This window comes from Propithecus coquereli, unplaced genomic scaffold (assembly GCF_000956105.1).
Source record: "Propithecus coquereli isolate 6110/MARCELLA unplaced genomic scaffold, Pcoq_1.0 Scaffold28, whole genome shotgun sequence".
Classification (NCBI taxonomy): Eukaryota; Metazoa; Chordata; class Mammalia; order Primates; family Indriidae; genus Propithecus; species Propithecus coquereli.
The window spans coordinates 14,564,253-14,580,100 of NW_012148396.1; the positions used below are offsets into that span (position 1 = coordinate 14,564,253).

A 15,848-nucleotide genomic window follows, 5' to 3' on the forward strand; every position below is an offset into this window, starting at 1 on the left:
GAAAAACCTCTACTCGGAGGCCTCTAACATCCTCACTGTTTTCTCCCAACTATTACTCTGTAGAATTAGATTGGACCAGAGGGGAGCTGCCAAGAATTTTGTTTTGGTTTTTTTTTTTCCCTAGCAGCATTTTCATGATGGGTTTCCTTTATGTCATTTTTAAGAAATAAGTCTACCAAAATAAAAAATTTTAAAAAAAGAGTGATGTAGGCACACAAGATTAGTTCATTTTTTATTGAACATTTAAGATTCATATACAAAAGCTAACAGAGCCATAAGTCAATCATGAAATACATACATGGAAATAAAAAGGAAAATAACTCAATTACAATGTCTCACCACTGAAGCACTACACGCTGGCTGCAGGGAGAGGTGGTCAATGTTTCAGAGACAGCGAACGTATGTGCCAAATGCCGAGAATGTCATCACACATCTTCTCGTTTTCACATTGCCTTTTCTTTCCTGGTTAGTGGGAGGTGTAGGTGGGGTGGGAAATAAATTTCTTTTCCAAAGGAAAAAAAAAAGAATTTTTAAGTAGTTAAACTTTTCCCCCGGGGAAATATTTTATCTGTTGATCTAACATACTATATATTTCTGTTATTAAATTTGTCTGTATAAACGTTTGCCTATTCTATTTCTTCATGTAAGATCATGCAGTACTTTTCTAATTTCAGAACAGTAAGAATTATCAAAGGCAATTCATTTTGTACATAAATGTCCAAGTTTCCTCGTAATGAAAAATGTGCTCTTTGTGATCTTCGTTTCTTGCACTAGTTGGTCAAGTAATAACCATGGAGCATTCCTAAAATATTTCTTTGCTGGGAAAATTTGTATGAAATGACACTGGAAGTATAGAAAACATCATTAGGTAACACTTGGAGCAGTTAAAAATAGACTTATCTTGTTTGTAAACTATCAATGTAAGATACTGAGTATCTGAGTGTCAGTCATCGTCTCCTGTTTTTCTAGAAAGTTGTTTGCTTTATTTACCAATGTGACATCTTTGAAACATCTGAAGTAACATATAGAAACATCAAGGCAATATTAATTGTACATATTATTAAACATGCAAAAATTTCCTGAAAGAGAGTGCCCAAACGTGGAGAGGCCCTCTGAGCTCAAGCCCTCCGTGGTACAACTTCGCTGGGAGTATGGCTCTCTTTGAGTTTGGGAGCGCGGTGGGTCATTTTGGAGAGGCAGCTCCTTTAATCACCGGCTCCCTATTCAAATATGTTGCCCAGTAAACTAAGTTGAAAGTGCCGAACAAGACTGGGAATACAATTCGGGACATTTTGTCAATCTTGCTGATGCTGTTGTAAGTCTTTTTGCTTTCGGAAGGCTTCTCCTCAGGTTTCACTGAGACTGAAGATGCATTAGAGGTCCCTGCGGGGGTCTGCTCCTTTGGGATGTTTGGGGCGTGGGTCATCTTCCCGGTCGTAAAAGCATTTGTTGACTTCTTTAGGATGAGTTCACGTTCTTTTTTCTGCAACATATAAGAAGAATGTGAGGACAAGCCATCTGCGGGCAACTGTCAGCTCCCTTTGGAGTTCTAAAGGGGTATCTCCCAAAAGAGGTAAAGAAACACCTGCTTGTCCCTGGGATTCTCAGTCCAGAAGCCACTACTTTCTTGGTCTATAACCCCAAGCAGCCAGCAGACAGGAACCTGGCACAAGCAAGAGCCATTATTGATATTAATGTTTGGCATTCCTCAAGAACCTAGGATAAACTTCTCTTACACTGCAGAGCGGCCATCATTTTGGTAGCTGTGGGAGTCAACAAGACACGTGGATATAAGGGAAGCCCTAAGGAATGGCCGAGAGTCATCCATGTTGTTGCTAGTGTCAGTATTTCATTCCTTTCCACTGCCGAGTGGTATGTCTTTGTAGGAATATACCCTCAGTTTCTTATCTTCCTCTTGATGGATGCCTGGACTGCTTCCAGTCTTGACTATTATGGATTAAGTGGCTATGAATACTCTTGCATATATTTTTGTGAAGATTTTTTTTTATTTTTCTTGGATATGAAATTCTAAAATAGGCTAGATAATTTATGGTAGAAAAAATTGGAATAGTGGGTACACTTGCGCTGGGGGACAGGAGCTGCCTGGGAGGAGGCACAGTGAACTGTCTGGAGGCTGGTGATGTTCTCTGTCTTGACAGGGATTGTGTCACACAGGAGTACATGCTTGCCAACCCTCGGCAAAGGTGCCCTTCAGACTCGTGCATTTCACGCTATGTAAATTTTGCTTCAAAAGAATAAAACAGTATAACAATATTGAACTCTAGTTAATTATACACATGCTAACATATTTATTGGGAAATGAAATTTATTTGAAATGCATCAAAAAATAAGATGGACCAATGGATGGATTGAGGATGGGTGTAGGGATGGATGGATAGAGGGAGAGATGACAGATGGATAGATGGGGATGACACAAGCACAGCTAAATGTGAATGGCAGACAGGCTTTCATCGTAAAATTCTTCCAACACTGCTGCATGTCTGAAAATTTGCATAATAAAACGTCAGAAAAAATTTTGTTTCATTACCAAAGTAATATAATCTCACTAAATAAAATTCAGAAAATACAGGATAGTAGAGTAAGGAAAATATATCAACTATTAAAAATATGTAAAAGATAAAAAGCAGAAAGGCCAAGCAGGGAGCACAGGAGCAGGTGAAAACAGAGGTAGAGCAAGTGCCGGGCAGGTGCAAGGAGCATGAGAGCCACCTGGAACACCTCGAGGGACGCTGATGGAGGCAGGCCATACTCCAGAAACGTGATGGCGCTTTATATTCCCCCATTACATGAGCACCGACGCTGGTCCGCCAGAGGACCAGTAAACATGACCGACTGCTCTGAATGGTTCTCATCTCTGAGTGGAGCCAGGGAAAGAGCCAGCACTTTGGAAGACACTGCTCTGCTGTGACAGTGTGTGTTTTTACTGCGGAGGGACGAGCAGCAGAACTCAAGATAGTCACAATGGTTGTGCTGGACACGGATGTGTGTCCTTTCCAGGAGGCACTAGCTGCCCTGCTGCGGCAGTGTGGCCAGGTGTCAGCTCTTTCCGGGCAGCCTCAGCTGCAGAGGGCTGCCTGGCCTAAGTCATGCCCTTGGCAGCGGAGCTGCCCACATGTGGTGGCCAGCAAGGCAGGAGTATAAAGTCCTGGCCATGTCCCCTGACGCAGAGCAACACCCAGGATATTTGCTCCAAAGCTCCCCAGTGGACTAGCAAAGGCTTTGCTGGACTTGTATCATAGATCAACATCTTCCTGTACCCAATCTTACTTCCTCCTTTTTCCTTTCCCAAGTATTCACCCCTAAAAACTGCCTTGCTCCTCAAACTCTGACCCAGTGTTTGCTCCTAGAGATCCCAACATGGAACAATGGTGAGTACTGTCTATTTTTTTTTAAGTTCACTCTACTTCCAAGAAACAATTTACACGAGCAGGCTAACAGGAGGCTTGCTTATCCATGCTCGCTGCCCGTGTGTGACAGTACGGCGTGCCTGCCCAAATGCCTGCGGACACTCCGATGCCTCCACCGCACAGAGCCTCTCTGGCAGCAGCGCTGGAATCCCCAGCACATCAACCTTCCGGGGAATGACACGTAGTCTTGACGTTCCACAAGACTGACCGAGGCACATTGCTTATTCTAGAAAATCACTGCTAGCGTGGGGTTAGACAACGCACTTCACCACCCTGTCTCCTCCCTCCAGGTCTCCATTCAGATCTGCAGCAACAGGGGGCCGAGTGAGGACACGGTGGCTGACAATCCTGGCAACACTGTCCATAACACCTGACAACATTTTAGGTCTCTCCATTTGCCCCGGACTTCGCGTTCCTCCTAGACCCACAGGCGTGAGCCTGGCAACCTCAGTTCATGCCAAGGGCTCCCAGCTCCCTGACTTCAGACTTGGCTCTCTCCAGCCCACGTGGTATGGCCATCTAAGACTCATGCATTTGGCAAACTGGTACCTTCCAGTGACACAGGCTGGGTTTTGGGAAGCCGCCTCTCCCCAGACTCCATTCTATGTCCCCAACCCTGACAAATACACTCTGCGGCCCCCTGGTCTGTGCAGTCTGGAGACAGCCTGTCCCTACAAATGCTTCCCAGCTCACCAACCCCTCGACCACCCAGTGCAGTCAGGTCACTCCTGTCCACCCTCCAGCCCCCAAAACGCACCCACACCTGAGGCTCCTGTTGTCCAGGCCTTTCCTCCAGCTCCCCTCCACCTCCTTTTGTGAGGGGCCCAGAATGGGCCCTTCCTGGCCTTCTTCCAACCTGACATGCTGCACCTGGAAGTGGGATGAGCCCCCAACTGAAACTAGAGCACAGGAGGGGACTCCTGGCACCTAGAAGTGGGAAGAGCCAGATGGGCCAGGTCAGGTCAGAACTTCTGACTTTTCCTAGGAAAGGAAGCAGCAGAGTCAAACGCTAAGAGCAAGCATGGGGCTGTTGACGGAACACAACCAGGTGTGCTCACTGGAGCCAGAGCACCCTGGTTTGCCATAACTGGCTTGCGGGCCCTGGCTGGGAGGTCAGGACATAGACCTCCCTACTGCCTTCCAGGAGTCCCTTCATGCTGAGTTTCCAAAGCACAGATTAAGTTTCACTTTCAAGTCTGCCCTGCTGGCTCTGACCTGCTCTTCTCTCAGTACAGAAGATTAGCCGATTTGTTTCACGCATGCTGTAATTAGCAGTATATCACATACTGCTTTATTTCCTATCTTTGTATGTTATTCGCAGCTCCCCAAGGAAATCATGCCGCTTGGAATCTTGTGCAACTGTTTTTCTCCAAATGGTCTGAAGATTTAGGCACAAATCACCCTTTAAATACTCAATGATTAATTGCTTTGAACAGAGCGATATTTTCCACAACAATTTATGTGCATGGTGCGGAGGAGTCGAACCACTTCGTCAGCAGCCCTGGCCATGCTCTGCTGACGTGATGCTGCCATTAAGTCGAGTGCCCTCTTCACGACCCAAACGCCACCTTGAAGAGGACACACTGCGTGGTGAAGTGGTATTAAAATGAGCAGAAGAACAGACTGCACAATTAAAAACTGGACAAGTCGTCCCTGATGAGGTAGGAGTTACTTCTGCAAAAATATTAACAATAGGCTTGAATACAAACAAGCCCAGGCCATTCATGTCACATCAGACCGTTCGCTCAAATGAAATGGGTGATTCAAAATAAATCAGAAAAGTGCCCCTTTGTAAGTAAGATGTTGTAAGGACCTTGAATATGAGGGAAGGGATGATTGGGGGCTGGTGCAGGGCGGGTAGAACCAACGCCTGGTCTCATATTGGGACATGGAATGAGGCACATCTTCTCAGTTAAGAAAGGAGAGGGAGGAAAACAAGGTCAGTACCTTGATCTTGGCGGCTTCCAAGGCTTTTTTGCCGTCCCAGGCCCAGCCCCTCTTGGTGAAGTAGTTGACTGTGGCAAACTCGATCAGTGCAGAGAAGACGAAGGCGTAGCACACGGCTATGAACCAGTCCATGGCGGTGGCGTAGGCGACTTTGGGCAGAGAGTTCCGGGCACTGATGCTGAGGGTGGTCATGGTCAGCACTGTGGTGACCCCTGCAGGCCAGAGGGGCAGAGTGGGGAAGGCAATGGGATCAGTGCCCGCGCTGCACCCAGAGCAGCACCCCCGGGCGTGACAAGCAGAGACACAAAAGGGACTGGTCATTTTAACCGCAGCCTGCACCTTCATCTTCACTGTGTGCATAACATTCAAAACACGCACAGCATTTAAGATATTGCTTATTCGATTTATCCCAATTGTCTCCTTCTTCTGGAACGTGAGCTGAGGAGGGCAGGGAGCTGGGTCTGAACTGTGATCCGGATGACGGAACCGGACAAATAAATACCTGGTGCACGACACAGACATGCTGAGTGAGTGGTGCGTCTCTGTGGCACTAGGGCAAGATCGGTGGAGAATGGGAGCCCCATTCACACTGCAGCTGGTAAAGTGCTTCACAACTACTGCACACTTTGTAAGTACCGGGCTCCCCGCAAACAGAAGAGACAGGCTTTCTGTAACCAGGACTAACCCAACCTGCAGACTTGCAGGAGCCAGGGTGCAGCAGGAGCACCGCATGAGAATCTCAGTCTGGGTGCTTCACCCCCGCAAAGAGGGCACAATGTCCCCTGCAGACTGCTTACAAGGTGCCTGTGGCCTTGTAAACTCTGCAGTGACCACACAGCGAGGCCAGATCCCTCGGAGGGAACACTCCTTTAGGACTGGCCGGTTATGGGCCATCTATGGGGCATCTGAGTATCAGACTCTGATCTGAGCCACATTCAGGATGGGTGTCTCATTATCCCCATTTTGCAGGTAGCCACCCTGAAGATTCAAAAAGTATTTAGCAATGTGCCCATATTTGCCAGTTGGTGAATGAGACAACCCATCTTCGGACCCAGGTCTGCTGCACTCTTGCAGTCCACGCAGCCTGCACGTGCTCATCCTGCCTTCCTTCTCAAGGCAGTTTTGTCTGCATGAGCATGCACCTATGGGGGGGATGTAGGTGTAACGCACCTGCTGTCAAATTGTTCCCCCCACCCCCAACAATCACATGTTGAAGTCTTAATGTCCAGTCCTGCAGACTATGACCTTATTTGGAAATACAGTGTTTACACAAGTAATCAAATTAAAATGAAGTCATGAGGGTGGGCCCTAATCCATTACGACTGGCGTCCTTATAAGAAGGGAAGATCCGGACACAGACACGCACGGGGAGAAGGCCATGTGAAGACTGCGGTTACACTGCCACAAGCCAAGGAGCTACCAGAGCCTGAGAGAGAGAGAGAGCCCTGGAACAGCTCCTTCCCTTGCAGTCCTCAGAAGGAGCCAACCCTGCTGACACCTTGATCTCAGACTTGCAGGCTCCATAACTGTGAGACAGTAGGTTTCTGCTGTTTAAGCCCCAATCTGTAGTACTTTGTGACAGCAGCCCTGGAAACCAGCACAGCACCAAAGGAGCTAACATTGCTGGTGGCCACAGCAGCCAACGGTTTTCATTCAATGCCATCCTCCACAGGTATTTACATATACTCAGGAACAGGGTACCCTGCATGGAACTAATGCTTAATGAGAGATTAGTAGGCATTTTTCATTTTTCTCAGAAATCTAGTTAATCACTGTGCTGGGGGGAAGTGTTCTATGCATGACCTTAAACAAGATTCTTGCATCTTCTTGGGCCTTTAATATCCTAACGTGCGTTGGTAATCTCCAAAAGGAAACAGTCAGTAATAGACAACATTCTCCCTGCTTGTGTTCCCTGCCAGCCTACTAAGTTTCCCCTAGAGAGTTCATTGGGTACATTAGTTTGGGGAGCACTGCCTGACCAGGAGCCACCCTCCACACCTTCTGAAACAATGCTGAGCTCAGTCAGGCCTCTCCAGTGAAGCTGGACACATGGCTGGAGGTCAGACGGGAGTGTTCCTGTGCCACTCACTCATAAACTCCCTGGGCTCTTGGCTTCCTGTACACTCTGGGAGCATCAGGATAAAATACATGCTCACTTTTTCCTCCTTTGAAAAGGAAACTGCAATAGCAAGTGCTAACGTGTGAATCGTACCTCACAGTTTAGAAAGATGTGAGCGTCCATGATCACAACTGACCTGCAAAGCTACCTTTAGTATCCCTTCTTGGATGTGAGGAAAATGAGCTTCAAGGTAAGAGTCAACCACTCAACTATGTCAGCTGTGCCAATGTACCTCCTGAGCTAGATCTTCCTAAACTTAGTCTACGGCTTAGAGATGTAAAACGATGTTGTTCTAGATTCTTGTCATATATGTTTAATTTTTTACTATTGTATCACATTGATTGTGATTTGGTAGTTAATTTTAAAGTGGCATGCACATTTCAAAGAAAACTGCCCGATAACTTATAAAGTAGTGCTTTATGAGAACTGAGAAAATACTACAGGTTGCGTATCCCCAAATCCAAAACCCGAAATGCCCCAACATCCAAAACTTTTTGAGCCCTGACATGATGCTCAAAGGAAATGCTCACCAAAGCTTATTTTGGAGTTTTGAATTAGGGATCCTCGACCAGTATAATACAAATATTCCAAAACCCCCCAAAAATCCAAAATCAAAAACACTTCCGGTCCTGAGCATTTTGGATAAGGGCTACTCAACCTGTATAGCAAAATCTCACATAAAACAGATACATGCTGGCAGTTTCAAACTTCACAAAAAGGCTTTTCAAATAGGAAATGACTATCAAATAGACCAAGCATTATTCCCTGAACCCTCCTTTAGAAAGAAATTCTAAATCCTAATCCTCAACATTAAATTCTTAACTGGTCAATTTGTTTCCCAGGTCACACAACAGAGAAGCAACACTAGTTTTCTGGCATTGGTTGCTGTTGCTTTAGGTAAGGGTGGTCGTTAGTGTCTGTCACCAAATACCAGTGTCCAGGTCTGGCTTGGGGACACTCACCAAAAACTGTCCTGGCTGGGACTGATTCCCGGTTCAGCCAAAAGGACACCTGTGATAAGATCACGGTCATTATGCAGGGAAGGTAGGTCTGGATGACAAAGTACCCAATCTTCCTTTTCAGGTGGAAATGAGCCGTCATGATTGTGTATTCACCTGCAAATGAGAAAATTAACTCCCCTCAGTTGCCTGCAGTCTCTGCACTCAGGCCACCGGTTCCTGCTGGCTGGGTCAGAGGAGTTCACTGGGAGTGGAGCCTCCTTTCATTCCCCTTTCAAGTCAGACAGGTGTGTACTTGTATTATTTGGGTTAAGGAGAGGACAGAGGAGGATGCATGAATTTCTTAGTGGTCATTTTATAAGTAAGTCTTTTGACCCTGGTCTCTGAAGAGCATTGGACAGATGCTCTTCCTGGGGAAAATCAGATTCGTGTGTTTCACTAATCTCCGGTCACAATCTGTGCCTTTCTCCCACCCACCCCCTTGCCTGCTGCCGCAATCAGGATTTCAGGATTTAGGCTCTCCAGATGTAACTCGGGACATGACAGAACCCTGCTGTGGGGGGACAGATTCCTTCCTAGTTCCCAGTCTGGGAGGCTCCAGGGAGGTGGGACGACCACTCTCCTACCCCGCAGGCGGCAGGCTCTGTGCTGGCCTGGCTGGCTGGAGGGTGAGGAACAGCAGCTCAGGGGGCCACAGATCCTGGCAGTTCATCCTTTCTGCCACCTACCACAGACAGGTGTCATCTGCTCTCTGAAATCGTGGGCATTTCCTTGGCAATGCCCCAGTGCCTTCTCTGGATTTGCCTGGCTATGTGGGAGGCGAGAGGGGACCTCCCGTTCTTTGCTGAGAATGATGCCGTCCTGATGGTTAACTGGTAAGGAGCTGAGGCGGGGGTGGGGGTCAGAGGGTGAGTGTGGCCTGCTGGGCCAGCATCTCCAGGCTACTGGGATTTGCATCCCCCTGGGGAGATGGGAAGTGTGCTTGGGGAAGTCGAGACAGAGCTGAACTGATCTGCAAGGAGGGGATGGCGTGGCCGGGGAGCCGGGTTGCGTTGTGAACGTGGGGAGAATGGTTGTAGGGGCTCCACTAAAGCAGGCCGCAGGTGAGGCTTCACCTATTAGGGGAGTGGTCTGCGGGTGCGTGGACAGAGTGCTGGGACACTGGAGCTGATGACACAGCTGCAGTGCTTGCTGCTGGAATGGAGGCCCATAGCTTGGCAAGGCCAGCTGCAGGTGCTTCCTCGAGCCTTTGCTCACAACACATGTTACGTTGAAGGAACCACAGAAATCCTATGTTCCTTATGGGAAAGAAGCCAAAATTCCGAGCATGGCCTGAGACAAGCCAGCAGCAGTAGGGCGCGCTTTCCCACAGCCCAGGCAGGGGAGGGCTGCTGACGGGCAGAGCTGGCTCCGACATGGGAGAAACAAGGACAACAGAAGGGCAGGGGAGAAGTTTAGCAGCCAGGACTGGATCTTTAATCCAGTTCTGCCTACTCCCTAACGCTGGAGGAAGTGAAGTGCTGTTTATTTCTTTACAAGTAGGATTTGAAATCAGTCTCCAAATTCTTTTGGTGGTGGTGGTTCTTTTCATTTTGTTTCATTTTTGAGTTGTGGGTAGCAACATCTGGTATTGTAAAAAAAAAAGACTATCTTTTTAGAATGCAAATAGGGGTAGAAACCCCAGCTATAAATTTTTAAAGAACTGTGTGAAACAACTGCAAACTGCAGCATCCTCCGTTAGCCCACTATTCTCCACCCCAAACTTCTGCCATGCCACCTTTCACTCGTTCCCGTGAAATCAGCCCATCTCCTCGGCCCTTCCCTTTAGTGTGGTAGCCAAACGGTGCTGCTGTCCTCCCAGGCTCTCACATACCCAGGGTGCACAGCAGACAGGGCACAAAACTCGCAGTGCGCTCCTGCCAGCTGCAAGAGTAGATGGTGCCAACGCCCCGCTATGCCTTCCAGGGTTCCCCTAAGGATGTCCTCTGAGGCTTAGGGCTCATTCTGGGATCAGAGCTCCCTCCGTGTCTTTAGGCTTTTCTCCTCTGCTATGAAAACTCTCTGCAGCCCTGAAGTACCCCCTCAGCGCCCCCCCAGGTCATAGCTCTGCCTTGTGACCTTGACCAGGAAGGCTGGGCCTGCCGCAGCTCAGAAGCACCCGACCATGTAACTTGCAGGCTCAGCAGGTGGAAGGCACCTGCTCCTCTGGACTCCCCACCCACTCTGTATCAGAGCGCGCCAGGCTGGGGTTGCCCTGCCCCAGCACTCGGGGTCTGCTTCCTTCTTGGTTCCCCTCAGCTCGTCTTTGTACGCTGTTTGGTTGTGCTTTCCCACGTTCAGCCCCAAGGACATACTCTCTGTGATGTTCAAGGTGGGAGCAGGTAGGGGAGCAGGTAACTGGGAGCATTTGCAGGAAGGTGCCTACGTTTCCTGCAGAGACCACCCCATGTCCTGGTGCCCAGGGCAGGGGAGTGTTATTTATGTAAGCAGGTCCATGTGGCCTCCAGGCAGGGCCTGCTCCCACGGGAGCAAATGCACCACAGATTAATGCCTGGAATCACCCTTAATGCCACGGCTGCCACAGCTGGTGCCTCCGTGAGCAGCTGCAGGGAGGGGCTGGCGGGAGGACTCCTTTCGGCCAGCACTCATGCAGCTGTCACAAAGGAGACACTGCTGGCCAGGATGGGTGTGCGAGGCTGGTGCCCCCTCCCACGTGGCCCCCACAGGGTGGTGCCAGGAGCAGGAATGCTGTCCTTAGTGTCCCTGGCAGCACAGCCCATGCTGGGCTCCCACCTGTGCTGGTGCTGATGTTCTCCGTGCCCACCGTCTGCCCCATCAGGTGGTACTGGTTCAGTCTGGAGCCATCTTCTGCCACCACCACGGACTTGGTGGAGCCGTTGGTCCAGACGTACACGACCTCGGAATTAGGGTACGCATCTGTGTGAGGAAGGGCAGAAAGCGGTATAAGCATGGACTCATTCCCTGAAAAACACAAAGGTGCTTATTAAAGGAGCAAGAGAGAGGGTGGGGAAGTTTGCACTGGCTAGGACAGCAAGATTCCGGAAGGGCCCTGCTTCTGGTGGAAGAGTGGAGGTTCGGGTGCTGACGTGTTGGAGGCAGGTCGCGGAGGGTCTGCCCAGGGTGCTGAGCAGGCTGCGACTGTACAAGGCCGCGGTTCACGGGATGGTTCTCCGCATGCAGATGTCACCAGAGACGTGGGCTGGGAGGTCACTGGACAGAGTGTGTGTAAAGAAAAGAGAACGGGGCAGGGCCTCCCAGGGTGCTGCAGGGGCTAGAGCTCGAGAGGATGAGGAAGGAATGGCAGAGCAGTGGGGCCGTGTCACAGGCTGCAGACCATGCTGAGGGGTGGCCAGAGGATTGAACAAGGCCACCTAGGCAACAGCAGCTGGGCAGGGGTTTGCGTGTTCATCTGTCTCTCCAGGCCCCAAAGGCGAATAGCACACCTGACCCAGGGTCCAGCCCCCGACACCTTCACAACAAGGCTGTATGCTTTCGCTCCCAGCTACTCCAGCAGAGCGCAACTGTGAGTCCACATCGGACAGAACCATGCGCTGTCACAGGTGAGAAAACCGGAGGTGTCTCAGGAGCAGGGGATGAGCCGGAGAGCGGGACGTGTGCTCCGGACCTGCAGTGACAGTGAGGGCCGGTTGCTGCCGTCCTGCTCGGTCTCACAGGGAAAACCTTGTCCTTCTAGCAGAGGTCTCGATGGGGAGAGGCCAGGAGAAGGGTCTCTTGAATGATATGCTGCAAAATGTGGCCGTTTCTTTGCTAACTCACATGGTTTCCCTCCTTCTTGTTTCAGGTGCAAACAAGTTCTCATAATAGTTGAGAAAGTAACAAAGCAGGGGCGTAGGAAAGAAAAGGCCCTCCCTGTGCAGGACTTACCAAAAGCTCACCTTCCCTTCCCTGGGCAGGATTCTGAATTTGATGCTCTGTAGTTTTACATTATAGACAGGAGTCACTAAAGAATATATCATTTGGCTCTGCCAATTTTTTTTCTGTGAAATCTGTTCACGTTTTCTCTACCTATTTGATTCATATGTTTTCTTTACAGAGTCTGATACACATACTTTTTGCTATACGTGTTGGAAATATTTTCTTAAGTGTGTAGCTATTGCACTTTGTTCATGATGTTTCTGGGGGGCAACATAAGTATTAATTTTAATGTAGTTAAATTTAGCAAACTTTTTAATTTACAATTTACTCTTCCAGCATCTTATTTCAAAAGCACTCCCTTTTCCTCACTCTCTCATTACACATGAATGATAAAAGTTTTAAGATGTCTTTCACAGTTGTGGCTTTAATCCCCTGGGGTTGACGTGTGTATATATTTCTGTATTTAAGTTTGCAATGCCATTTTTTGCCTGTGGCATCATGGTGTGACCACACTGTTACCAGGGTGTCCATCTCACCCACTCACGTGCAGGGCCCGCCTGCTCTGCCAGGGGAGCGTCCGTCCTGAACCCGCTTTCTGTCCCCCCGGCCTGTGTTCTGCTCCCTTTCTCTATCCCTGTTTCAACCTGAGCTGCCACAATTACACAGACTCTAGAAGTGCACCAAGAGCCAGAAGGGTGAGGCTCCCCCTTTTCTTCTTCAGGGGGTCCTGGCTGTGCTTGGCCTTTTGTTTATCATATACTTGTTAGAATCAGCTTGTCAGGATTCATTGAAAAAAAAAAAAACCTTCATGAGATTTATATTGGAACTGAATTGGATCTATAGATTATAGGTTATAGATTGGGGAGACGTGACATCTGCTATTTCACCTTTTACATCATAGCCACGATGAATCCCCTTTTGTGTTTAGGTCTTTCACATTGAGATATCTTTCAAGAGAGCTGTACAATTTCTGCGTAATAACCATGCATGTCTTTGGCTAGATGTTCTCCGCCTAGGTGTGTGATGCTCAACACTCTTTCCTGGTAACCAGCTCGCCCTGTCCTGTCCCAGCATAACAGCCACGAGGGAGGCTGACTGAGAGGCTGCCGGGCTAGGGAGGGTCAGACTGTGGACACAGTATCTGGGATATTATCCTGACGCCGATCTGCACGGGAGCAAGACACTGAATAGAAGCGAGCAGGGCAGCCCCATGACCGCAGCTGGTGGGCTCCCGCAGCTGCCATGCTTGGCTGCAGGGGAGTGTGTGGTATTCTTGTCAAGGTCAAGGTTTTTTTTTAATTAGTATGACCTGCTGTCTGCAAGTTTTAGGTGGTATGTAAGTGTGTGTTCACTTGGACAGCACTGGAGTTCCCCTGACACAAGTGTATTCTGTCGTCATTTCCCTTCTCCACTGGGCAGCCGTGCAGCTCAGGTGGTGGACGTGGTGGGGGACGCTGCTTTCTGTCTTGGCAAGAGGCTGTCTAAATGTCTCCTCGCAGCACCGCTGGGCATTTCCCGCAACTCTACTGGCTCCTTAAGCTCCACGTGAATGACAGTGAGGTTCTGTCTTTTTCCTATGATGTAAACGTTGCGGAGCCCTGAATAATGAAGGGCCACGGCACTCAGATATGGATTTGAGCGGAGCAGCCAGGCTGGATTCTGGCCAGGCCGTGAGAGTGGCGCACACAGGAGATGGTAATGAGCCAGTGTCCTCCGGGCGGGGCGAGCCCCTGCTTCCTGCTGTCCTCATCCTGGCTCAGGCAGGTCTGTTCCTGTCATCCTGAGCACCTGTTCTGTATTCTCTCCCCGGCTTATCTGCCTCATCCAGGGACAACTGCACTGTGCAGCTGGTCTGCCGTAGTGGCCAGTCACAGAGAGGGGGCTGTAGGTGTCCCCAGCCCACAGGGGAAGTGTGAGTCTGACCCCTGGCCCAGAGAAGTCGGGGGGCCTCCAGGCCCCTTGTGAGATGGGAGCAGGTTGTGAAACATGAATCCAGAAGCTCGCGAAGCAGCCCAGAGCTTGGGGCAGTAGGTGCTGGTGACTGAGGCCGTCCTGGGAGTCAGGAAGCACGTGGGCAGGCAGACATTCATCTACAGAGAGCACAGCACACGGGAAAACACCTCCTGCGTGAGCTGACTACTCAATGCCAAATGTGCTTGAGGAAGAAGGGGAAGTGGAGGGAGAACCTCTCCCACAGGGCAGCACCTCAGGACCTGGGATGCTTTGGGAGGGGGAAGAGGTCTGGGGTGAGGGTGCTTCCTCCGAAGGCCACGATGGAGGCCGAGTGAGGACAAGAGGATGCAGATGGGAGTCATGGAGGCTGGAAGCTGCAGAGACAGGTGTGGAGGCTGGGCCCACTGGCCTGCAGGGCACAGACTCCATCCGTGTGCCCTCCTGACTGGCGGACTGCTTATCCCCTTCCACGGCAGGGTTGGGGATGGCACACAGTCATCAGCAGGACTCTGAGGCTGAGTGGCATATGACCGGGGACACATGCCTGTGTGCTGCCAGCAGGGGGACCACAGGGATGGCCAGCTGGGGCAGAGGCCAGCTGTGTTACTGGCCGCCTTGTTGGGCCCACATCCCCCAAACCCTTTCCTCAATTGTTGGGGGATGGGGGTGGGATGACTTCTCTTACTGTAAGGATCCAATAAAATAATAATCATAAGTAGACAAAAGTTACTTAAAACCACAGAGTACCTACAATTCATCATCATAACTCATACAGTCTTGCTTTTCAAACTGCTAGTGAGTATTAAATGGCCTATTGATACTGATGATGTTAATAACATTAATAAAACAACAGCAAGAGGCAGTGTGGGCTATAGTATGTCAGTTTGACATCGCTGGGTTCTGCTCTCCTCATCACAGCAAGGATGGGGATAAAAGACCCCTCATGTCCCTTCCAGCTCGGCCATTTAGCAACCAACCCTAAATCCTTCTCTCCATGTCAGCGTGGTGGCATTCAATCTTTGAACTGGGACAACAGTAAACGAGGCAATCAGGTCTGCTGTGACATCATTTGCATGATTTAGAGCTCCGGAAAATATAAGGCTCGCCCTCCCCTGACCATGCATCAGCAGAGCCAGGCAAGACTGCTGAAACATTTTCACTCACAGCCGACTTGGATGTTCAGCACTGGGCTCCTCCAGGCTGCTGCCCTAGGCTGACCCTGTCTGTCCTCTCCTAGCCTTGCAAATCCTGGCCGGGAGGTGGCAACAGCACATGTTTGCAAGGCCTTTCAGAAGCCACGAGTTTCTGATTATGAAAGAAAGAAGGCAGCATGACCCTGACTTCACTACCAAAGTGGCCTCAAACAACCTCTTTGAGCTCTGAGCCTCTACTTTCCCATCTGTAGATTGGGGAAATAACATGCATCTCCTAGGATTGCTGTGAGGACAAAGCATATACAGGAAAGTCAGGTATTTGTCATACACCTGATGCACACAGTAGGTGCTTCGTAAATAGTGGTGACAGTGACCATAACCATATGTTAGG

General features: G+C 49.5%; 1 protein-coding gene across 2 annotated transcripts in view; it reads right to left on the minus strand.

The window, feature by feature from the left end:
- Positions 1-213: 213 nt before the first annotated feature.
- The window catches only part of GABRA5 (gamma-aminobutyric acid (GABA) A receptor, alpha 5), a 103,092-nt gene continuing 87,457 nt past the window's right edge, over positions 214-15,848 (minus strand). For both annotated transcript variants that reach the window (XM_012647981.1, XM_012647979.1), the window contains exons 8-11: positions 11,247-11,390; positions 8,457-8,609; positions 5,376-5,587; positions 214-1,483 (exon numbers count right to left, since the gene is read on the minus strand). In XM_012647981.1, the coding sequence (XP_012503435.1) occupies positions 1,184-1,483; positions 5,376-5,587; positions 8,457-8,609; positions 11,247-11,390 (809 nt within the window). In that variant the 3' untranslated portion in view covers positions 214-1,183. The remainder of the gene's footprint in view (positions 1,484-5,375; positions 5,588-8,456; positions 8,610-11,246; positions 11,391-15,848) is intronic.